The 25,040-nt window shown below is 40.4% G+C and overlaps 1 protein-coding gene and 4 non-coding genes across 5 annotated transcripts; 1 reads left to right on the top strand and 4 right to left on the bottom strand.

Moving 5' to 3' along the window:
- The first annotated feature begins 2,040 nt into the window (after positions 1-2,040).
- LOC138214757 (tropomyosin alpha-3 chain-like) lies at positions 2,041-14,375 on the top strand. The gene is made up of 10 exons (XM_069176543.1): positions 2,041-2,273; positions 5,968-6,093; positions 7,774-7,907; positions 9,611-9,728; positions 10,714-10,784; positions 11,458-11,533; positions 12,002-12,064; positions 12,223-12,292; positions 12,926-13,004; positions 13,998-14,375. The coding sequence occupies exons 1-10, from the start codon at positions 2,160-2,162 to the stop codon at positions 13,999-14,001; spliced, it is 855 nt and encodes a 284-aa protein (XP_069032644.1). The 5' UTR covers positions 2,041-2,159; the 3' UTR covers positions 14,002-14,375.
- A 2,644-nt stretch (positions 14,376-17,019) lies between these two features.
- Positions 17,020-17,092, bottom strand: trnar-ucg (transfer RNA arginine (anticodon UCG)). The gene has a single exon. It is a non-coding gene; the product is annotated as a tRNA-Arg (tRNA).
- A 381-nt stretch (positions 17,093-17,473) lies between these two features.
- trnaq-cug (transfer RNA glutamine (anticodon CUG)) lies at positions 17,474-17,546 on the bottom strand. Its single transcript has one exon. It is a non-coding gene; the product is annotated as a tRNA-Gln (tRNA).
- A 122-nt stretch (positions 17,547-17,668) lies between these two features.
- Positions 17,669-17,742, bottom strand: trnai-aau (transfer RNA isoleucine (anticodon AAU)). The gene has a single exon. It is a non-coding gene; the product is annotated as a tRNA-Ile (tRNA).
- A 780-nt stretch (positions 17,743-18,522) lies between these two features.
- On the bottom strand, positions 18,523-18,596 carry trnai-aau (transfer RNA isoleucine (anticodon AAU)). The gene has a single exon. It is a non-coding gene; the product is annotated as a tRNA-Ile (tRNA).
- Positions 18,597-25,040: the final 6,444 nt, after the last annotated feature.

Below are 25,040 nucleotides of genomic sequence, written 5' to 3'. Positions count from 1 at the left end.
CACCGCAGACTCCAAAGCGGGGTCCGATGTTCCTGATGGTTGGACAACAGCAACAACGTGAATTGTTTTTAATCTTTAATCTGAAGATGAATTGTTTCACATTCAACTTTCTAATCACGGATGCCAAATACGCAGATAAAACACATGCTGTCACCTACATTAACATGCGCAAACACACACACACACACACACACACACACACACACACACACAGACGCACACACAGACACACACACACACACACACACACACACACACACACACACACACACACACACACACACACACACGTACACACACACACACACACACACACACACACACACGCGTACACACACACACGCACACAGACGCGCACACAGACACACACACACACACGCGTACACACACACACACACACACACACACACACACACACACACACACACACACACACACACGTACACACACACACACACACACACACACACACACACGCACACAGACGCGCACACAGACACACACACACACACGCGTACACACACACACACACACACACACACACACACACACACACACACACACACCCCTTCACAATATGCAGAATGTAAGCCCCTTCCTGCTGTACTGGTCAACCGATATGAACTTCTTCAGACACCCGTTACAGAGAAGGTCACTGTTTAACACAACAACCCACCGACACACAGAGGGTGAAAATGACACCAACCCACTGTTTCTTCACCGACAAATGTGTTTTCCAGTGTGCCACAGAGTGCAGCTAATCATTTATAATTCCAAAGTACAGTAAGAAACCTCAGCAGTCATTGTGTCCCCTCCTTTTTATCTGCATTCATGTCTGCCTGCGTGCATAGCTACAGACACCGTCTCTCATTCTAATCCCTCAGACAATGTCAGCCAAAAGATGTTTATTAATAACCCAACTGGGGCCTAGAGGGGAATAAGTGACATATTCCCCCACTAGGCCTGTACCCCATCCATCCCCAGCAGAGATCCAGTTATAGGCATTACAGGCCAGGTGATGGAATACGGTTACAGGACAGGCATTCATCCCTGCTGCCAGTTGTGTTTGTTCTCGCCCACAACCTCCCACCTCATCACTCCAAGTCTTCATGTACATTAATGCTTCAAACATTATTTAAACATAAAGGAGCATCTGAACAGTTTATTTTTATATTCAAATGTTCAATTCTTGAGTGTGTGGTTTTAGTTATGATTTAACATGCTTTATTGTTTAGACACTGTTTAAAGTCAGTACTAAGTTTCACCGAGGATGCAGCTCAGTCATCACATTCTTTTGTCCTGCCTGAAAAGTGAAGAATGTCTCCAGCAGTGAAAAAAAATAAATCAACATCCTTCAAGACACCTTAACACCATACAGATGGTTTTACTCCCCTCTGATAGGCTACATCACACAGAGGAGAAGATATGTCACCGATTTGATTACGTGTGAAGGAGGATCATGGTTTTGGTTGATATAAGTGAAAAGATTAGAAGACATTCACCGTCATGGTTACAATGAACAGGTGGTTAAAGTTATGTAGCAGACGTGGTTTGAAGACACAATGTTCACCATCAGTTTTAAACAGTAAATAAACAGCAGTCTCCTACGTTAATATAGAAACATGACTGTAATTGTTAAAAAAAAAAAAAAAAAAAAAAAAAAAAGAACAATAGTTTTACTACCAGTAGCTAAAGTACCACTGCGAAGCTCAACTTATTTTTGAGAGACCAAGACATAATGTACGACCAATCAGTGAACCAGAGTTTGATGTGGGTTTATCATTAAATATGAGCATGGTCGATACACTCCTCACTGACGCGCCTTCTGTCTTGGACGGTAACGTTCACATCAGAACCAACATGACAAGGAGAAGACGAGACTGACAGCAGATCAAAGATATTATTATGTAAACATATATTGTTAGTGTGCAGGTTCACTTTCCATTTGAACTGTGGAGGGTTGAGGAGGGTGCGGTCCTGTGGGGAAGTTGAGGGCTTCGAGGTGGGAGTGTCTCCCCCTCTGTCATATAAATGGGCTGCCTCTATCCTTCTCAGACTCGGGCGTCCCTACAAGTCGGCCAGGCTCTCAGATCATCAGTCCTGCACCTGTTTGTCTTTCTCTTTACTCTGCTGCAAGAACCAATTAAACCTCAGCCAAAATGGAGGCCATCAAAAAGAAGATGCTTATGCTGAAGTTGGACAAGGAGAACGCCCTGGACCAGGCTGAACAAGCTGAAGCAGACAAGAAAGCAGCTGAAGATAGAAGCAAGCAGGTAGGTTACAAACACGGGTGCAAATCACATGACAAAAACCCAGAAAAAAAGACTTCATCCAACAAATGGTCTCATCAGAGATGTGAGACAAAGTGATTTAGTTTAAGGCTTCAGAAGCTGAAGCAGAGTGTCATTTCTAGTCATGTGCCTTTTTAAAGGTACCTCTCACTCTTTTAAGCGAATAAAACTGGCTTTTACTTCAACAGCCTCATCAAGCTCATAAAGAAGACACTGCATTACAACAGAATATTATTCATAATCTTTCTGCAGTATCAATTTCTATTGACTGTCTGAGTTAAACTTGAGGTAGCAGCAAGCTATTGGGTGAATGAACATAATTATCACGTTAGTTTACATTGTGGCTTTAGATGATATCAAATATTGCAACAGAGATTTCTGAACAGGGCTAAATCTGAGACCCGAACCCAGCCTCTGTCCGCATCGTGAATACCTGATTCAACTGATGTGAATGAGGTGTTCAAGGCCTATACCAAAGGAAAAATAAGAATTCAATTTGAAATGGATAAATTTAATTTTAAAATGAGCAAACCTGAACCCAATGTGAGCCCAAAACTTCACCAAAACAACCAAAAGCCTGTAATGCTAAATTGAATATAATATATATGTATAACTTTGAAACTGTTTTGCACATGCATTGTAAATGTTTTGTAAATGCATTACCTCACTACAAAAGAGGAGGGAGGAGAATCAAATTTAACCTGGTGAATAGAGGGGCACTGAAATTAGCCTGCTGTTACTAGGTGCAAATTCACTGTGTGAATACATGGACCTGGCCACCCTCCACAGGGAATTGTTTCCAGTTGTTGCAATTTAATGAGCGACCTCGGGTTAAATTTAAAACTAATACCATTTGGCAATGACCAGCGTATGCATTGAAACTCCACCATCGCTGCAACTACTTTCAGGAGCAACACTTGAATTCAACTCCACGTTTAAACAGAGTTTGCAGATTGAAATCAAAGTGAAGACTAAATCTGGGAGCAATATGGTGGTGGAGCCAGGCTACACATAAAACTGTCAAATTAATAGAAATCAGAAATCCTGTCACCTGTTCTAAAATGTGTAACAGAGCGTTTCTTTATTTGGTTGTCTAAAAATTTTTGAAATGCAAAACACCAAGTAGCAATCATAGTCGAAAAGGGCGACAGTTCTTCCTGCGATGAATTCACAATGTGACGCCCTGAAAAAAACACCAGTTGTTCTTTTCTGATGATGATGCAACACGTGATCAGAACATATGTTCACCTTGTTTTTACATGTGATCAGCCGATGCATCATCTTGGTAGTTAATTAAAAGGGCTAGCGTGTGGGATTTAGAGCTATCTAATTGCAGAATCATGTAAAATGTCATATTACAAAAGGAGCAGGTTCTCTTCTATGGAGTCAGCCATGTTGCACCGCCATGTTTAGTCCAGAATGGACAAACCAAACACTGGCTCTTTTGAAAGTGAGATGAAGGGAGGGCTATTGAGCTCATTACAATCTGCAACCTCACCACGAGATGCCCCTAAATCTGATACACTAGTCTTTTAAACCTGGTATTCACAGGTGAAAATGGCATCACAGAAACCACGTGGGTCCAATCAAAGATCACAATTTAATTTGCCAAACATATTTGAGGAGAATGATAAGCTCTAGTCTACTTGGATGGCTTTCTTTGTTGGTGACTATTTGGACAAATGCACAGATGTTATTAAACTGCTTGAAGGCTATTTTCCACCGGTTGTGACACAGTTATCAAAGATGGTCGCTGCCATTCAAGTCGATGCTATATTGCTGGATGTGTCACAGTGCTTCTCAGCAGCGTCCCAAAAGTGGTTTGGTGCTCTGCTGTGCTAAATGTACACAAAGAGTCTATTTTGGAAGAAGCAGGGCAAAGATCGGGACAGTGCAGATCGGAGCATCCAGTCAAATTTCTAAATAAAACATCCTGCGCAGACTCCTGATCCCACATCATATCACTAAATCTGGCATTCTCAGCCTCCTACAGGCTGTGGATATAAAACTAAATTGTATTAACTTTGTCTTTTGGCTTCACCACAAACAACAATAAACTGAAATTCAATAATATTTAACCATTACAAAAGCACAAAACTCAAGCAAAAATGACCAAATCGAGAGGTCAAAAAACAAAACAAAAAAACAGGCAGACAAAATACTTTGCTTTTGAAACCCTCCTGGAGGAGAATTGAAGCCATGAAGACAAAACAACTTGACTCATGACATGACGGACCCGTGCCCGGTAGACAGCGGTTCATTTGTGTGTTCAGATTAGATAATACTGCTACAGGGCTGCTTTCAACAAACAGTAACATGATTCTACCGAAACAGCTGGAACAGTTGGCAGTAAGGTATATTGCTCTATTTACAAACTCTCAGAACAAATCTGTGTTGGAAAGCAAAGAAAAAGCTCACAAATACAAATAAGCTCATCTGATCAACTTCAACTATTCTTAAACTTTGTTTTATGGCATTATTTCCATTGTAACTATGTAGCAAATTATGATTTTTCAAGCCTAACTATTAAGAACCACTCTCCCATATTTGGGATTCATTGTATCTCACACCTCTATGACAGCAGGCTTTTCACCACTGCTTCAAATGTGGCCATCAAGAACAGCCACAAACACTTTTGCCTTTAAACATACGGACGACACAAGACAAGATATTCCAGTTAAATCCCAGGAATTTGTGCAAAAACGTTGTCTGTTTTTTAATTAAAATATTCTTTGGTAACTGAGATCTGATTAGCTAAAAATTCAATTTGTATAAACAAACATATTCGCAATTTTTCAAGTCAGTCTTAAAACAGTAGTCAGATAGCCACATGTTGAAACAGATTTTGATCAGTTTAATCATTCTTAATGTTCATACCGGCCTTAGAAATATATTTCTATTGTGTTTCCAATGAAAGTGATGGGAACAAAAAAACAAAGTCTACAGGCTCATTTTCAGTGAAAGTACATTCCAAAGTTTATCCAAGTTTATCTAATATGAATTTGTGCTAGTTCTCGTTTGGCCACAGGCACTGAGGTTTGTCAGATAAATGAGATGGCTTCCACAGTAACAGTCTTTTTGATTCAAAATTCAGTCAGCACAGAACCAAGATTGTAGTCTCTGTCCCAGACTGTGGTCTCCGTCCCAGACTGTGGTCTCCGTCCCAGACTGTGGTGTCCATCTCAGAGTTTCCGTCCCAGACTATAGTCTCCGTCCCAGACTGTGGTGTCCGTCTCAGAGTCTCCGTCCCAGACTGTAGTCTCCGTCCCAGACTGTGGTGTCCGTCTCAGAGTCTCCGTCCTAGACTGGTCTCCGTCCCAGACTGTGGTTTCCGTCCCAGAGTCTCCGTCCCAGACTGTGATCTCTGTCCCAGACTGTAGTCTCTGTCTCCAATCTCTTCCATTTCAAACATTTGCAACAGGGAACTCCTGATGAGCAGAATGATCACAGCAACTAAAGATGGCTTTCAGTACTGTTTTAAGACTAGTGTTAAGGTAAGGTATGGTATATGGTATATGGTTAAATAAGGTAAACTACCATACCTCTAACTACAGTATATAGAAGTTATTATATTCTAGGCCATTACAACCAAGGAGTTAATCATGTGAATGAATACATTTTGATCCAAATGTTGCAGTCTAACTCTGACTCTGTGTTTGATCTCCCACACTATCAGCATGAAGATGAAATTCTGCAAATGCAAAAGAAGCTGAAGGGGACAGAGGACGAGCTTGATAAATACTCCGAGGCCCTGAAGGATGCTCAGGAAAAGCTTGAGGTTGCTGATAAGAAGGCTGCTGATGTGAGTAATACAATTCTAAAAGTGCAATAATGTTATGATGATTTGTAACGTCACATCTATACTGGACCAACCAGTTATTCCAGAGAATATAACAGACTTCTCTGAACCCCAAAATAGGCTGATATAGACCAGGCGTTAGAGTGGATTTGCCACTTTAGTATGTAAAGTAATTGTAGTTGTGCACTTTATCAGCTTTCTTTTATTATTTCTACCTGTTTAGGGAGAATATTTACATAGTAAACCTCTAAATCTCACAGACTCGCTACTGTGTCTTAATGTCATACTGTCTGAGTCCTGAGCTGAGGCTCTGATAAAAGCTATGATGCAGCCAGTGTGAACCAAGCCTGTTTGATTCCCTCACATACCATTCCCATCATGCCCTGCATGGACGCCTCACAGCTGTCAGGAGGATTCAGAGCCCTATTTTGGCCATGATGTCAGCGCCTCAACCTTGACTATAAGCATAAAAATGGTTCAAGTTAGTTAGAGATGCATCACTCATTCCTCATCGGTCACAGCCAAGCTTCAGTTTGGCTGATAGTGTTTAGTTTATTCTAATCTCAATACCTCTGCTTAAAGACTAGAGGTAGTTTTTATTTTTAAGAATTGTAATACTTAATTCAACTAAGTAAATATTGTTTAAAGTCTCACATGTTCTTCAGAGTAGAACCACAAATAAAATATGTTTATTTTGGACACTTCATAGAAGCTTTTTCAGTAGAAGAACATTCACCTTCAACAAATAAAACTTGTTGATGATGTTGATCTAAAACCGTAGAAGGTAAAATAAAATTCCATTGTCTTTTCTTTGGACTCTTTTCATTCTCTAAAAGAGTTCATCCTGACTCACTGCTGAAGAATGTGTGCCTGTGTGTCCATATATAAAGTACAGCTGTCACGAAACAAATGCTAATAAAGCACCAACGGTGTAAGGGCGTGTCCAGGGCGAGCAAGCTCCAAACTTTAGTTTAAGAATCAACACTTACTTACACCATTCACATCATCAAGCACCACAAGAATCAAGTACAAAGAAATACATTTTATCATGAAAATGTCATGACTTCAGTTTCATTGTCATGGTAATGTTAATTTAAGGCAGTTCCATTTTATAGTTTGCAAGTCAAACAATACCCTCACCTTCATCCATGTAGAATCCAACAGCTTACAAACATTACCTGCCACATGGTTTGATGTCATTCACCCTTGAGTTCACCGATAACAGAAAGTGACTTGTGAAAAATGGCAGGACATCATCAGACAGTGTGATTCATCAAAGCAGAGCACAGTTCGCCTCCCGATATGTTACAGCCTCAGTTGGGCCCATTGATTAACTTGCAAAAACCTCAGTTCTGAAAAGGACCAGTGAGTCAGGCAGACTAGACTAACATATTCAACTAAACAACCTCTCTGTCCCTGCACTCTGTGCTGAGGGGCGAGAGAGGAGGGGGCGGCAGGTTGTCAAGACGAATGATATCCCACCCCCATACACCTCAAATCACCTGCCGTCTACAGTCCACCTTCAAAACACAATATCTTTCCCACTGCACTCTGAATAAATGTGTAATTGATTTAACTTTTAAAATCAATCTAGAATAAGCCCTGTTGGTACGAGACCTGTGTAGCTGTAAGCAGACCACTGGTGTGTTTGAATCCACCTGCACCGTGTTTGTCTCTGCTCAGGCTGAGGCAGAGGTGGCTTCACTAAACAGACGCATCCAGCTGGTGGAAGAGGAGTTGGACCGAGCTCAGGAGAGACTGGCAACAGCTCTGCAGAAACTGGAGGAGGCTGAGAAGGCTGCTGACGAGAGTGAGAGGTGACTTTTGGCTGTGATTAGTAACTTTTAATCCCTTCTTCATGTATGATCAGTGTTAAAAGACCAGAGGGATATGTTGCTACCTGAGGGAATGCTGTTACCCTTACTATTGTCAGTGGTCATCCATTTGCCTGAGGCAAGTTCAAAACCATATTGCATTGTTAAAGAAACAAGTTAACAGCAGGCTAAAATTCAAAAGCAGCAAAGTTTCAAGCCTGTTGCACCTGTGACAAACCCAGTAGTCGGGTGGCTCTGTAATTGCAACACCAGAACCAAAATACAAGATCCTGGAGCATGTATGACGCACAAGACAGTTAATTTAATTTGAAACAGGTTATGAAGTTGCAGCATTCAATTCACCATTGATGTAGTTTTATCTCTCACTCAGTCACTGAGTGTGAGATCTACACTGTAGCCTGTTTAGCTCACAAACTAGAGTCAGGGTGCCCACTCCGACAAGGTTAATGGACGCACTGGACATGGTGTCATTGATGTATCATGCAAACTCATTGCGCAATTGTCACCATTCCAAAATTAGTGTGCGAGTGCTGCCTCCAGCAAGATGTCTGGGCAGCTGCCAGCTTTCCCATATCTCTCTTCTCTTGTGGCTGACAGCTTGCCATGCTGTCCTTCCAGCCAAAGAGGGGTGTTTATTGGTGGAGATGAACTTGCTTGTAGGGCCTGGAGAGACTTTTTAAGGGTACTGATCTTTCCATTCATCACTAGTTGGGCGAAAACATGAAATTAATTTGTAAATACGAACTTAAGTTTGAAATTAAGGAAAAGATTTCACAGATGAAAATGAGAGCTTGTTCATTTCGGCCTCTTTGGCGCCCTTCAGGAGCCGAACTCATGGTTCTAGAGGAGGTTTGAGAATCTGTGATAGTAAATACAGGTAAACAGGCTCTTTGGAGCCCAATCACAGCCTGTCATGGCTAAGTTTAGACTTGGTTGGGTGGAGGGGGGTGTTGCTTATTTCTTTATTAAGGTGAAGACATCTGGAGACAGAAAAAAGGAAATACTATGAAATCTTGTTATCATTCGTAAAATCAGGATTACAGCACCAACAATTTACTGAGGAGAGGTAGTGTGAGGTTTTGAGAAACATATGAACACCATGAGTAAACATTGAAAAACACTGACTTTAGAGGAGATAGACAAGAACTACACATATAACATCATAACTTACACGACAAAGATGGAAACAGTTTGGACTAAAAATGCTTCAAAGACAAAAATGTTACACCTGCATGACAAAAACAAGACCAAAGTTTCACTGTGGAAAACAAGGGGGAAATTAAAAACTTAAACCAAACTAAAACTGATGTATATTTTCATTATAAAACTAAAATTAAAACTCAATCAACACAAAACTGACTTTCTGCTTTTACCAACCAAATTACTATTCATTTTCTTAAGCCATTCATTTGTACTTTGTGTAAGACAGGTTTTATAGAAACCAAAACTAAAATACACAGAAATTAGACCAAAACCTCTTTGAAACTACTTGCAGATAAAAAACAAAAACAATTAGTTAGTGACAATATTTACAAACCAACTGACTTTTTCAACAGTTCGTTCTGGCGTGTAATCAAATATTCTCTATTAGCTTATAGGAAAAACAATTATTCTTAATAAATGTTTCAAAAACGTTTAAAGATATTTGTACCAGGCAATTAGTAAGTAGTGGTTTGTGTGTGCAGAGGTATGAAGGTGATTGAGAACAGAGCTCTAAAGGATGAAGAGAAGATGGAGCTGCAGGAGATTCAGCTGAAGGAGGCTAAACACATCGCAGAGGAAGCTGACCGCAAATACGAGGAGGTGAGTTTTTTGTTGTTGTCCACTCAATTCTGCATCATCAAACTGTATCCACATGGTGACTGAAACTAATGATGCAGTTTCTTACAAATCAAAAAGATCAACATCTGAAAGGGTTTTTACTGTGTCCTGTGGCAGCTGAGGCCCACACTATGAAGCAAGATTTGTGATTAACAAGATAACTTTAGGTTCACTGAACTCTGGGTATCAGGATTTGTAGTCGTGGTACATCGCCACACTGCCTTATGCTGCACACCTAAACTACTCTGCAGCAGGTTTATTTTCACATAAGAGATCAAAACGTATAAAAGCATCAATCCTCTCAGTAAATCACATCACCAACCGTAGAAGATCCCGTGGAGCGCAGTGTGCTGACAGTGAGACAGTCAGTCCTCTGCAAAGGGAAGAGTGTTCATAGACGGACTCTTTCGTATTCCTAATTTTAAATTGTTATGCCCCTCCAGACCAAAACAAACTCTCTGAACCCGTCCAGTTGGGGCCGACGGCCTCTGAGCCGGATGCTGTCGGAGGTTTTTCTTCCTGTTTAAAGGACATGTTTTCCTCCCAGCTGTCGCCCACGTAGGAAGTGTGGAATTGTTGGATTCCTTTTTAGAATGTTGTTCGGTTGTGTTGTTAATACTTTCAGTGCTTTGTAAATCATTTGTGTTGTCATTTGGAGCTATATAAATAAAATGTAATTTCATTGAATTAAAACTTATTGTGTGTGAAAACTTATTTGGTAATAAATCTGATTCTGAATACATCTAAGCAATTTAAGCATTAGTTGCAGTCACACTTGTGACTGCTTCGCGTGTTTAGGTTTGTTAGGCTCAGTGTAGCCAGATGACGGAGAGACATCCTGGGTATGTTGAACCTGCTTCGTAGTACAACCCTCTGGTGTTTGAATTGTGCTTCCTTCACAATAAACCAGTAACAGCTTCCATGGCTGAATGTTGAGCAGAATGCAAACAGAATGCTTTTTGTCCAGGTGGCTCGTAAGCTGGTGATTGTTGAAGCAGAGCTGGAACGTACAGAGGAGCGGGCAGAGCTGGCTGAGGCGTGAGTGTCTACATCATGGCCTCCCCCCGGTTTTTGTTGTCTTTGTTTTTGTTTTGCAAGGAGAACTGTTTATGACATTATTGCCTCTGTCAAAGCAACACTTCCTGGTTGGTGGCTCATGTATGCACCCTCTTGTCACTGACTGAGCAACACTATCCAATTTTATAGATCATTGGCCATAAAATAACTTTATTTCATTTTATTTTTACATTAAGAGTCAACATAGACAACATTATTAGTTTATGATATTCTGTATTGAAATTATCCAACCGCATAAAGTAGTTAAAAAAAAATCTCCTTAGCTCTTACATGTTATTTTGCATTGAGTAATTCTATTTTAGTAACATTTTGAAAGCATCTTTTACATGTAATGGGATATTTTTAATCTGTAAAACCGTGTTCAGACCAAAGCGCGAGTCCAGCCACTTAAGTTAAATATTTGACCGCAGTCGCCCAGTGAGATTTTGCGGCCCTTCGCTTCTTTGCGTCGACTGTCTATGTAATCGCTCAGTGGAAGTAATTCGCTTTGCGTTTGGTCTGAACACTGAGTCTCTTTTTACAATGGTCACTAAAAAATGTACACTTGTAACCACTGCTCAGTTTTCTCCAAGCTGATGTGATGCCCCTGTTTTGATGCATTTCTCTCCTTTCCCTGAAATCAAAACTAAACAAGTAAATGTGCTGAGCTAGAGGAGGAACTGAAGAACGTCACCAATAACCTGAAGTCTCTGGAGGCCCAGGCTGAGAAGGTAGGGCCAGGTCACGGTACCCAGACCAGTATGGTGCAGCATGCTTGTGTTAATCTTGAATCAGTAACAAATTCAAATGAAAGTAAATTAGTAGGGAAACACAAGAAAATCAGGATCCTTCTATCCTACAATACTCCATGAAGTTTAACATATTATGTGCAAAAAGACACCCATCTATTCGCTGTGCCCACATATCGTTTAAGGAGTCACCAGCCTTTCTAGGGATCCCTTCCCATCATGTATTAAACGAGAGGGAGGGTGCACCCTGTACAGGCCGCTGGTTTCATACCAGCTCATATATGTCAAAAAACCCTTACAGAGACGGGAACATACAAACTCCACACAGACAGGCTCCAGCTTCCAGCTTCAAACCCAGAACCTTCTGGCCAACCACTGCACCAGTGTGCCACCCTGCCCATGTGATAATGATATAAATGAGCCTCTGAATGATGTTGTTTCTCACCACAGTACTCTCAAAAGGAGGATAAGTATGAGGAAGAAATCAAAATCCTGACTGACAAGCTGAAAGAGGTGAGAGAGAAGAAACTATGACCTTTCAATTCAAATCCAGGCTACACCTTGTACTTTTTCAGTATTTATTTCAAGAGGTCTACATACTGTTGCATAATCTGTTACAATTTGTTGACCTGTTGATATAGTCTGCTCAGTAGTTGTTGCTTCCATCACAGGCTGAGACCAGAGCTGAGTTTGCTGAGAGATCTGTGGCCAAGCTGGAGAAGACGATTGATGATCTGGAAGGTACAGCAATGATTGCACCTTTCCCCAAAACTCTGAAGTACACTTCATTGTTACATTTTTACTTCCACCTAATCATAACTGTAAATTAGAGAGTAAATAAATGAAAGCATACAAACCTCAGCCCATCCGGTTGAGTCTGCCGCTGTCAGAGGTTTCTTGTTAAAAGGAAGGTTTTCCTCCCAATGTCTGCAAAATGTTCGCTCGGGGAATTGTTGGGTTTGTCTCTATAATACTGTGAGGTCGTTACCCTGCTATGTTGTGAGGTGTCGTGAGATGGAATCTGTTATAATTTGGTGTTACATGAATAAAATTGAGCTGAAATGTAATAAACAGCCAATAGGTCCAGAGGTTGAGAGAATTCTCAACCACAACTCTACAAAATGTAATGTAGATGATGATGCTACTCTCATTTCCATCTGAGTAGTGGTAGAGACAGAGAATAGAAGTTCATGGAATTTACATTTACAATCTACAAATATTCTATTCTCCCAGTGTACCTGGATTTGTATTTTTCTGATTGCTTGAATTCTTTATTTTCATACACAACTGCTTTTTCTCAATACTAATTTCAGTCTCTGTCCTAATCTTTTGTTTTGCAACATGCCTTCCCTTGGTCTGTGTGTGAATATATAGATGAGCTTTATGCACAAAAACTCAAGTACAAAGCCATCAGTGAGGAACTGGACCACGCCCTCAATGACATGACCTCCATGTAAGTACTGATATGTGTTATTTCTGAGTGAGAAGCTTGCTTATCGAGCCTGGAAATCCTTTGAAAAAATCCTTATTGTACACCGATCTGTCTGGTTGCTTCACATTTGAGAGTAAAAACAGTCTCCCAATGTGCTCTAAATTCAACAAAGATAAAAAAAAATTGTGAATAGTATGTTTGTTTCGTAAGATGTTTCAAGAGTAATTATTTACTATCTTCCAGAAGCAGTAACGATAACTTTAGGCGGTGACAGTGTGACATATGGAACAGAAAAGACTAGCTTCTAAGAGACACATTATGGAGTCGGACCTTCCTCTCAATGACAACAATAAAAACATAATTCTGATCGCAGTATTGACTAAATACATTATCTTCAAGCAGAGCAATCCATTCTTTTGATTCAGTTAAAATGAAATTGGTCAGAATTGAATTAGAATATTTTCATATTAGATGTGCATGCACATCCAAAGAGTGATTTATGCTCTCTGGTTGAATGTGTTGAATGTGTTTCACACTCAGAGTCACTGATGGTTGTGGTAAGAACTCTTCTCTTTGTGATGTCAAAATGTATATACATACCTGGGAGGAAACTGTGACATCACTGTATGAAAACTAGAATCTTGCTCTTGTGTTTTTTTTGTGTGGAGGTTTATGAGCCTCAAAGACCTGCTCGTGGTTTCAGCTCCCTCCAGGCCACCCTGTTATTCAGGACATTTTGCTCACTCATAACAAGTCTCATGCGACAGTATGACCAGTCTTGAAGACAGAGTTACACATGAGGCCAAAATTCATTAAGAACATGAAATATTCAAATCATATATCTAAGTCCTCAGTGAGTTTTGGTCGTCTCGGAGATTTCGAATGAAAAGCTCAACTATGACAAACTGGATTCATTAACGGTCTTCCTCTGACATTTTGATGTTGCCCGTATTGCTGAGCTGGGGTTTGTTCAGACATATGCACTTGACTGACTCTTCCCTGTTTTGGTTTCAGCTAAATGTCCTGAAGCTCCACCATGCTGTCAGGTTGTGGCCTTTTACTGCTCAACGTCAACTCTGGGCCAACTCTCATCAGTAGCCATTGTTCATTGTTTGCTTTCTGTTGAATAATGTTTTTTGTCTCTGTTCAATGTACTTCTGTATCGTATCTGTTCTATAACACTGTTAAAGAAGGCAGGAAAGAAATGCCTGAGTCATTGTATCTTTGTCCATTGTGTTTTTGTTATACACACGTTTTTAACATTTCTTTTTAGAAACTTACAACGTGAAATACTCCTATATGATTTCAGGATTCATCATCATGGGGATTGAGTGAGTGCATGTATGAATGAAAAGCACATTTGGATAAAATGCTACGTACAGGAAATGCAAATTCTTGTTTTGTTTTTTCTGAAATGAGAATTAGTTACTGCAACTGAAGAGCCTCCATCTTGTCGGTGCAAACCTTCCCATTCTTCCCATTCTCAATGAAGGTTTGGTCAGTAAGATTGTGACCAACTCTATTACCAAAATAGAACGACCTTGTTTCTAATTTCTCTCAGTAAATTTATAGGAGACACTTAGGCCCTGATTTACTGAAGGTCTACATCTGTAAAATCACGTGCAAACTCCACACCACCCGCAAAAAAACGTCCAAGCAGATTTACTAATGACGTGCAGTGAGGATTGTGTCTTTCAAATGTGCAATTTATCACAAGTCCATTTTGTGTGTTTGCCTGCATGCATATGTAATATTGACCGTTTCTACTTGAAGGTGCAAAATACTGAGAGGGGAAATGAAAGTAGAACAACTTAGCACCCGCAGCGATATTTACTAAACCTGGAAGTAGAAATAGGAGAAGTGATTGTTGTGTATTTTAGTACGACTGAAAGGTATTAATCAGGAACGCAAATCTGGAGAGACGGCTGCTTTGTGCTGAGAAGGAGACGCAGAGAAACTAAAGAATACATAGAGAACGTGGTTTACAACCGTGGAAACATTTCTGAGATGACACAGGAAAAAATATTCAGACATTTCGTCCGTCCAGCAATGACACGAGTTATTGAATAAAGTGAATGATGATTGACAGCTAACAACAAGGAGGAGCCACGAAATACCAGCAATTAAAAAACTTCTGACGACTCAGCATTTTCCTGCTTCTGTTTGTCGCTGTTTGGATATCCCACCCAGTTCCGTTATTCAGGTTTGCTGTCACATCCTGAATGTGTCCCGCAGTTGTGATTTTGTAGAGTGTTTAGCTCGCAGTGAGGGAGCAACAAGCCGATTGGCAGATGCAGAGCGGAGTGAACGGGCTGGGGTGTAAGGTTGGACCATGTCCTGGATGTACACTGGACCCGATCTGTTTGTAGCACGTTACGCAAGTACCAATGTTTTGAAACGAATGCGGGCAGCTACTGGTAACCAGTGAAGGGAGCGGAGGAGCGGAGTAGTGTGAGTGTATTTCGGGAGGTTAAAGACACGGGTTTGAGCCCCGCTCAGGTATCACACATGGTTCATGGTTTACCCACCGAGGTAACACACATGGTTCATGGTTTACCTGCCGAGGTGACACACAAGGTTCATGGTTTACTGAGGGCAAGTCCCCTTAATAAGCCACACGGTTCACAGAGAGCGAATCCCTCTAAGGGTAAGCCACACAGGTTCAGGTTTGTACGTGCAGTCATACTAATACCAAACCAAAAGGTCAACTACAATGCAAAACTCAAACAAAAAAAAAGTCCAAAAGTGACTTTTTTTTTTCATTGTGTACTGGTTAGAGCAGTTACCTCACATTGAGAAGTTACTTGAGGCAGTTTAGAAAAAGGTCATACTCCAAAAAGTGATAAAAAAAAAGTCATCCAAAATATTCGAAGTATGTTGTCCAAAGTATGTTTAAAAAAAAGTCGTACAATGTCGTCAGACATATTCAAAAAAAACTCATACTATAGCATGTCGTCAAAAAAGTGACCCAAAATGAATTTTTATGTTTAGTATATAGTAAAGACTATTGAGTATAGAGTATAGAGTATATAGTATATGTAATACATACTTTACTAGCACCACGCTCTGACCATGAGCTAACCAACTTGTTTTTTTTTTAGGTTTACGTCATTTTTATTCCAGAAGTAACCTGCACAAGATACCTAAAAATGGCACCATGATGTAAAACACCAAAATTGAGGTTTCATTCCTGAGTAGAACACTCTCAACTCCTAGAATGGAATGAGTACATCAACCTGATAAGTAGGACAACACTTCGCCATGCAAACCACAAAGAGACTTGAACTCTCAATCTTCTGATTCAAAGTCAGACAGGTGTCATGCTTTACAGTTGTGTTCTGACCAAGGCCCGTACAAATAATCAGCAGGTGGAGTCATCAAATACGTTAAAAATATCAATCATTATTGTTGAGAAAAAAGTGGCTTGATTTGTCGGAGTGTGGCCAGTATGGGGATTGAACCCATTACCTTGGCTTTATTAGCACCACACTCCGACCATCTGAGCTAACCGGCCTTGTTTTGTTTGGTTTTTACGCCATTTTTATTCTAGAAGTATCTTGTGCAACATACCTAAAAATGGGAACCTTGATGTAGAACACCAAATTTGAGGATTCATTCCTGAGTAGAACACACTCCACTCTTGGAATCAAATGAGTACTCCAACCTGGTAAGTAAGACAAACTTTCTCCATATGAACCACGAAGGGGCTCGACCCCTCAATCTTCAGATTCTAAGTCAGACCCCTTGTCCGTATGGCCATGTGGTCACATGCTTTACAGTTGTGTTCTGAGCAAGGCCTGTTCAAATAATCAGCAGGTGTAGTCATCAAATATTTTAAAAATATCAATCATGATTGTTGAAATCTGGACAGTATGGGGATTGAAGCCATTACCTCGGCTTTATTAGCACCACACTCCGACCATCTGAGCTAACTGGCCTTGTTAAATTTGAGGATTCATTCCTGAGTAGAAAACACTCCACTCTTGGAATTGAATGAGTACTCCAACCTGGTAAGTAAGACGAACCTTCTCCATATCAACCACGAAGGGACTCGAACCCTCAATCTTCTGATTCGAAGTCAGACGCCTTTTCCATTTGGCCACGTGGTCACATGCTTCACAGTTGTGTTCTGACCAAGGCCCGTACAAATAATCAGCAGGTGTAGTCATCAAATATTTTACAAATATCAATCATGATTTTTGAGTAAAAACTGGCATGGTTTGTTGGAATCTGGACAGCATGGGGATTGAACCCATGACCTTGGCATTATTAGCAACACTCTATGACCATCTGAGCTAACCAAACTTGTTTTGTTTGTTGTTGTTTTTACGCCATTTTTATTCCAAAAGTAGCCTGTGGAAGACACCGAAAAAATGGGAAACTTGATGTTGAACACAAAAATTTAGATTTCATTCCTGAATAGAACACACTCCACTCTTGGAATTGAATGAGTACTCCAACCTGGTAAGTAAGACGAACCTTCTCCATATCAACCACGAAGGGACTCGAACCCTCAATCTTCTGATTCAGAGTCAGACGCCTTTGCCATTTAGCCACGTGGTCACATGCTTCATCGGTCTGTTCTGACTAAGGCCCGTACAAATAATCAGCAGGTGGAGTCATCAAATACGTTAAAAATAGCAATCATTATTGTTGAGAAAAAAGTGGCTTGGTTTATCTGAATCTGGCCAGTATGGGGATTGAACGCATGACCTTGGCGTTATTAGCACCATGCTCTAACCATCTGAGCTAACTGGCCTCCTTCATTTAGTTTTTACGCCATTTTTATTCGAGACGTAGCCTGTGCACGATACGTAAAAAATGGGGACCTTGATGTAGAACACCAAAATGGAGGATTCATTCCTGAGTAGAACACAATCAAATGAGTATTCCAACGTGGTAAGTAAGACGATCCTTATCCATATCAACCACAAAGGGACTCGAACCCTCAATCTTCTGATTTGAAGTGAGACCCCTTGTCCGTTAGGCCACATGCTATATGGGTGTGCCCCGTTCAAATAATCAGCAGGTGTAGTCATCAAATACAGTAAAAATATCAATCAGGATTGTTTAGAAAAAAATGGTGTTTCTTGGTATCTGGTCAGTATGGGGATTGAAACCATGACCATGGCTTTATTAGCACCATGCTTGGACCATCTGAGCTAACCAGCTTTTGCATGAGGTTTCTATAACATTTTTATTCCAGAAGTAGCCTGCGTCTGAAACCTAAAATTGGGGAGGGTTTAATCAAAGGAAGTTCCAGTTTTTTTTCAGCACACCATCACCTTGGATTTGGACCAGCAAAGCATCAAGTGCTCCCTCTATTAATACCCTGTAATACCCCGTATGTTATGACAACCCTGAAGGTACTTCAACCCTTAATCTTCTGATTCAGAGTCAGACACCTTATCCATGGTCATATGCTTTTCTTGCATGTTGTGACAAAGGCCTGTACAAATAATTGCAGGTGCAGTCATCAAATACATAAAAAATATCAATCAAGATTGTTGAGAAAAAACTGGTGTGGTTCGTTGGAATCTGGCCGGTATGGGGATTGACCCCATGACCTTGGCATTATTAGCACCATGCTCTAAACATCTGAGCTAACCAGCCTTTTTTTTTGTCTTCTTACGCCATTTTGTTTCCAGAAGTAGCCTGTGCAAGATACCTAAAAATGGGAACCTTGATGTAGAACACCATAATTAAGGCCCAAGCACCGAAGGTGCAAAAGCCCTATTGTTGTTCATAAATTAAGTCCGAGCACCGATGGTGCGAAAGCCATATTGTTATCCAAGCAATTATTATGATTCTCTGTAAACAACTGCATTTTTGGAGGCTTTATCATATTCAAAAACTCATGAAAGTTGGTACACCCGTCTCTCTCGGCACATCTCGACCTACAAAAAAGTTACACTGCACCATTCAACTCAACTTGAAGTACACCATTTATTGACCAAAAACAATAATTAATTGATTAATTACCATGAACACGACTCAATCCTACAGAGGCTTGTTGGTTTCATAAATAATCACAAGAGCACCAAGTGTGGATTAAAACAGAAGGACACCTGTTTGCTTATAACTACTGTCCTGATTCATTTAGAACTTTATATTTGGAAATGTATCATATTTAAAAATCATGTATACAGATTTAAAGGAACTAAAGGTGATTGGGTACTGAGAGAAACAGGGCTTTTGACAATAAACCAAAAAGTAATCAACACATTCATCAGTTAGTAGTGATAGTCAGTAGCAGTCTGACAGAGATTTCATCCAATCATCATCGTCTCAGGTTCAGTGGAGTTATCTGGATGTAAATGACGAACTAGTTCTGACCCAGCCTGGTGCGACCCCTACCCAATTTTACTCTGTGAATACATTGAGCTACTAGCAGTCAGTAATCGGACGTATTACTGAGGAGAGTGAGGCGCTGAGGGACATGCTTCGCCACCACTGACTGGGACGTGTTATGTCGGCCTCACGGGGACGTTATCGTGTTGGAGAACACCGTGCCCACCAAGAAGGTGCAGTGTTTCTCTAACAACAAGCCCTGGGTGACCCCGGAGCTGAAAGCCCTGCTGAATGAGAAGAAGAGGGTCTTCAGATCTGGGGTCAATAAAGTAAAATCTAAATCTCAAAGTTGTCTCCCAGCATGCAGTTAGGCAGGACTAACAGGTCAGAGGGAACACATACAGTATATTAACACACCAATCATGAGGCATTGTGCAGTATCAGTACAGCTGACTTTGAGAGGAACAGGAAGCAACGTTAATCAAGCCTTCAAACTTCTGGTTATATGGTTCTATTTTTATCATATGGATGTGTTCCATTTATAAATGTATAAATTGAAAAATGTATAAATGGAACACATGGTATTGCACAGTGGCGACATCCAGACCAGTGTTACACAAAGTACAGCAGCAGATGGCAGTGTGTCCTTTCAGTCACCAATTGTCCAGGTTAATGAAGGTTTCTTGTGTTTTTGTTTTTTTCTAATTGTACAACTTCAAATCAAGCAACATCAGACATCAGTGGCACAGTTTTATCACAGTTGTAGTGTTATTTTCAATGGTTAACATATTTGTAAAATTACTAAGAGAAACATTGTACTGTCTGTCATTGTTTCACCATTCAAGATATTAGAGTTGAGCTGCATTTTGTTAAAACTGTCTAAATCAATAATATTTGAGTAATTTTAAGAGATACATTCAGCAAGCAAGCAATTAGTTTTGAATTGCTCTGAGATCAGGTTTTATATGTGTCCGGGTGTTGTTAGATTGAAAACTCACAGAAGTCCAACTGGGAAAAAAAAGGAATACAATTTGATGTCATGTTCACTTTTCTAATATTTTGCTAATAATTCAACATGAGGTAAAAGAGATGTCCTGAGTTTTAGGAGACGCAAGACATCTTTCTCTTCCAATAATTCTTTATATCTTGTGTTATCTTCAACATGGCTAAACACTTTTTCTCACATTTACATAATTGATTGATTTTTTTTTTTATTATTTTTTTTTTTTTTTTCCTGTTAATCATACAAACAACAACAAAAATATCATATCTATATTTTCTCATTACAGATGTTTTTGAATTTAAAAACAATAAAAAGCAAGCCAAAATGTTTTTTTCTACCTTGTTCATAGGGAAAACCTGAGACGTATTTACGTTTTTACTTAGTTTCAAATTCAGTGTACATTCACTGCTGTTATGAGTATTTCAAAGTTAGTTAAATAAATATCTGAGGAAAATCTGCAGTGATAGAACTAAATCATTTGTAATGGTGTGAGAATTTAGTAGTCATTTCATGAAAGAAATTGGTCCTCATTCACCAACCGTTCTTAAGAAGACATTTTTACTTAAACCCCACTTACCAGTTTTTACAAAGATTCTGGTTTTCACCAATGTTTTCTTATTTGTTTTTGTTTTTTAAAGTAAGAATAAGGTGGTGAACAGGATGTGGGTGCAGGTGAACAGGATGTGGGTGGAAGTGAACAGGATGTGGGTGGAAGTCAACAGGATGTGGGTGCAGGTCAACATGATGTGGGTGGAGGTGAACAGGATGTGGGTGCAGGTGAACAGGATGTGGGCGGAAGTCAACAGGATGTGGGTGCAGGTCAACAGGATGTGGGTGGAGGTCAACAGGATGTGGGTGCAGGTGAACAGGATGTGGGTGGAGGTCAACAGGATGTGGGTGCAGGTGAACAGGATGTGGGTGCAGGTGAACAGCATGTGGGTGGAGGTGAACAGTAGTGATGGTGAGATGAAGCCTCATGAGGCATCGAACCACTTCAGCCAATTGGTTCGAGAAAGGGTTCATTACTCGAAGCTTCATGTGCACACGAAACCACCTACTGGCCAAGTGTATAATGACAGGCAGCTGTATCTGAACCACGTGATGCATTGAATTTTTGTGTCTGTTATGGCTGTTGGGAATGACTGAATTACAAAAATGTATGACCAAATAATTTCTGTCCATAAATTATCACATATGTGCATAATAAAATATTTTTTGAATGTATTCTGTGTGTGTAAATTTTCCCAAAATGGTAGTATCATATGATATGGCAGGTTGTGTAATAATGTTTTTCTGTCACTTTAGGAAAATGTCATGGGCTTAAGCAGGCAGAGGACAGTGGAAGTGTTTGTGGAACTAGGAAGAGGGGACTGAATATGCTTGTGTAACTTGGACAATGATGTACAGGACAGGGGACATTTTATTCATTTTTATTCAGAAATAACAGTTTCTCAACAGTTTTTGGTTTTGTGGATGTCCACATGTCAGAAGTAAGGCTGACAGCAGCCACCTTTTCCACTTTAGCCTTCTCCTTAGCTGACTCATACTTGGCCTCCACCATGGCCTTCAGAGCCTAAAGGAAAAAATATATAGTGCTGAACTGTGAGACACAATAAAGTACTAATTTGTTTCATGCATGCACCCATACATACCTGCCTTGTAGGGAGAACATAATTAGGATCCAGTTTGGACACAAATGCCCTGAATCCAACATCATCCACAATACTGAAGGGCTGTGTGTCCTTCACTATCATGGAGACGAGGGCTTCATCCAGCTCTTGTTTTCTGGTGGCTGGTTAAAAGAGAATAAATACAGTGTCTGTTACCTGTCTTTATTTGCACAATAAACAAAAGTGAACAGGGAAAAATTGTGATGGTGCATTTGTAATATTGTAATGACTTACCTTGGCTGGGTGAAGCTCCAGTTTCCTCCTTATTCTCATGCAAGGCACGGTAATGCCTCAGCATGGATGAGGTGTTGTTATTGTACCCCAACTCACCTTTGAATAAAATAAGAAACTGTGAAAAATACAGTTCTTGATAAGCAAACCTAATGTGTCTGAAATAGAGTTAGATTTACCTTACTAGGAGTTATCAAATCAAAGTGTTCCCACACAGGGGAAATCCTCCTCTTCCCCGCTGGCTCCATCTTATCACCTATCCTTCTCTCCTCACTCTCCTAAATCTCCAAACTATCTCTCTCTCTCTAAACTCTCCAAACTATATAAACGCTATCCAAACTATCTCTCTCTCTCTCTCTCTCTCTCTCTCTCTAAACTCTCCAAACTCTCCAAACTATATAAACACTATCCAAACTATCCAAACTCTCAACTGACCTCAACTCTCCACCAACAACCCACATTTTGAATGGAGCCTGAGGGGTTTATATTGCTGTCAAACCTCCCGGCAAAATCTGAACCACTTCCCGAAGCAGTCACGTGGTACAGCCGGGCAGCGAGGCTTCGGACGTCATCATTTTTGGCTCCTCCCCTAAATGAAGCAAGCCTCGACATGCGCTTCGAGGAAACGCCCCCTCCGTTACTCGACACACGCTTCGAAGCGTCGGCACATCTCGTAACATCACTAGTGAACAGGATGTGTGATGGAAAAATAATGAACTCATCATACTTGTCAAATATTGGTCTATCTGTTGCACAACATGTTCCTATTGTCTCAGGAAAGATGTACCCATTTATCTGTGCACAACATGGTTCTATAGTCTCAGGTACAACGTCTCTACCTTTATCTTGTGATCTACGACCTCACTCAGCACTATCTACAAAATCAGATATACAGAGGAAGTGGGGATGACTGTCAACTATTTGTCACACTATATATAAGCTGAACTACGGAGGAGAGACTTCGAGCAATGCTGGACACCTTTCTTTGAGGGTACATGTATTTGCTCCTTCTTGCAAGAATAAATGTCCGATATGTTTGATTTTGAATCCAGCCTCTGATTAATTTTTTTCTAACAATGTGGGTGGAGGTGAACAGGATTTAGGTGCAGGTCAACAGGATGTGGGTGCAGGTGAACATATGTGGGTGGAAGTGAACAGGATGTGGGTGGAGGTGAACAGGATGTGGGTGCAGGTCAACAGGATGTGGGTGGAAGTGAACAGGATGTGGGTGCAGGTCAACAGGATGTGGGTGGAGGTGAACAGGATGTGGGTGCAGGTCAACAGGATGTGGGTGGAGGTGAACAGGATGTGGGTGCAGGTCAACAGGATGTGGGTGCAGGTCTGGAGGTGCTGCAGGAGGGTTCAGTTTGCGAGCTGTTGGTTTTTTACATAATTGGTTTTGCGCCGTTCTCCTGATACAGCGTTTACTGAACGAGAAATCTCATTTCTCCATCTCTCTTGGAGTCCGGTGTTCTGTCTTTCAGCATTATTAAAATTTCAACTTTTCTGTTCTCCCTTGCTGTCTGTGACTGTGTGCACACGGCACTGCAGTCTCATGTCCTTTTATGGGCATTAGCAGGGCTTTTCCTTCTGTTAAGTAGGAACAACTGGCATGTGTATTCAACTCATGAGGACTGTGGGATTCATCAATATAAGAACACGTGAACAAATCCGGGGTTTAGGAACACATCGTGAATCTGACGTAGACTTAAGAAGATGTCGGGGAATTTGGCCCAAAGTCCCTAAAGCTTGAAAAACATTAAGCTCCACATATAATGCAAAATTAGGTCATATATTTGCTATTCCTTGTTTTGTTTCATTACACATGACAACTTTATTAGAGCATCCAATTTGCACTTTGTATATTTTTCCAAACACAAGCAGACAGAAATGGTCTACAATTATTAGTTTTACTTTTGTGCTTCTATTGATCCAGGTATGCAGGCCATTATTATGATGGTAACAAGTGTGTCTGAATCATGGAAAAAAAATGTTGGTTCACCGAGAAAAAATTTTGTGCTCTCTAGATTATCTAGTTTCTACCAGCATTTTGCTGAGACAATCTATTTTCTGTTTTCTCTGACCCATTATTTGATATTTTTCTCTCTGTACCTTTCTTTAGGTATCTGTGGCACCAGAGCAACATGTTTCTGTTCTGCAGTTACTGATTCTACCAATCTGCACTTTGTTATTGTTTGTTGTCTGTCTATGCTGTTCTTTTCTCTCTTTGCCAAAGCAGAGTTGTTCTGTAAATAGTTATCTTACTCTTCTAATCACTAATATTGCTCTGAAGCTCAATTCTGGGGCTGTTCTGTAAATAATTTTCTAATAAATAATAAATTTAGCCATTTCTGATCACCCCATATCAGTCCCGGGCTTAAATTAACGACCTCCGGGTACTTCCCACCCACACACATCCCGTCTAAACGCCGCCAACTTCCGGTTTAAGCCCCACCCCGTCCTCATACGGATACGTGTACAGATCATTTAGTTGCTTTAACAGATACAGATACAGATACAGATCATGCTGTACTCATTCGTCCCTACTGAAAACTTAAAGCACAGCCGTGATTAGCAGGTACTGGAGTTGGATGTCACAAGGTCTTTGCATCTTCCATAGTCACTGTACTCACAATACTTCACCAAATACTCTAATATCATTGTAAGTATTATTCCACTTTCAACTTAATTCACTGCTCATTAGCTCACAGCTCTCTGGCTCTGCATCTAAAAACCTACAGTTGATGCAACACGGTTCCTTAAACTTTCAGCTGGGTCAAACAGCTCAAACCCAAAATAAACTGCCCACTTTTCCTGAAGCAGTGCTATTGGAATGGTTCAGATTTATTGTGCACTGCATTT

The sequence above is a fragment of the Embiotoca jacksoni genome, unplaced genomic scaffold (genome assembly GCF_022577435.1).
Source record: "Embiotoca jacksoni isolate LCO1_2020_lvr unplaced genomic scaffold, fEmbJac1.0.p SCAF_7, whole genome shotgun sequence".
Taxonomy (NCBI): Eukaryota; Metazoa; Chordata; class Actinopteri; family Embiotocidae; genus Embiotoca; species Embiotoca jacksoni.
The sequence above is the reverse complement of the archived record's forward strand: the minus strand, read 5'-3'. Positions and strand labels throughout refer to the sequence as shown.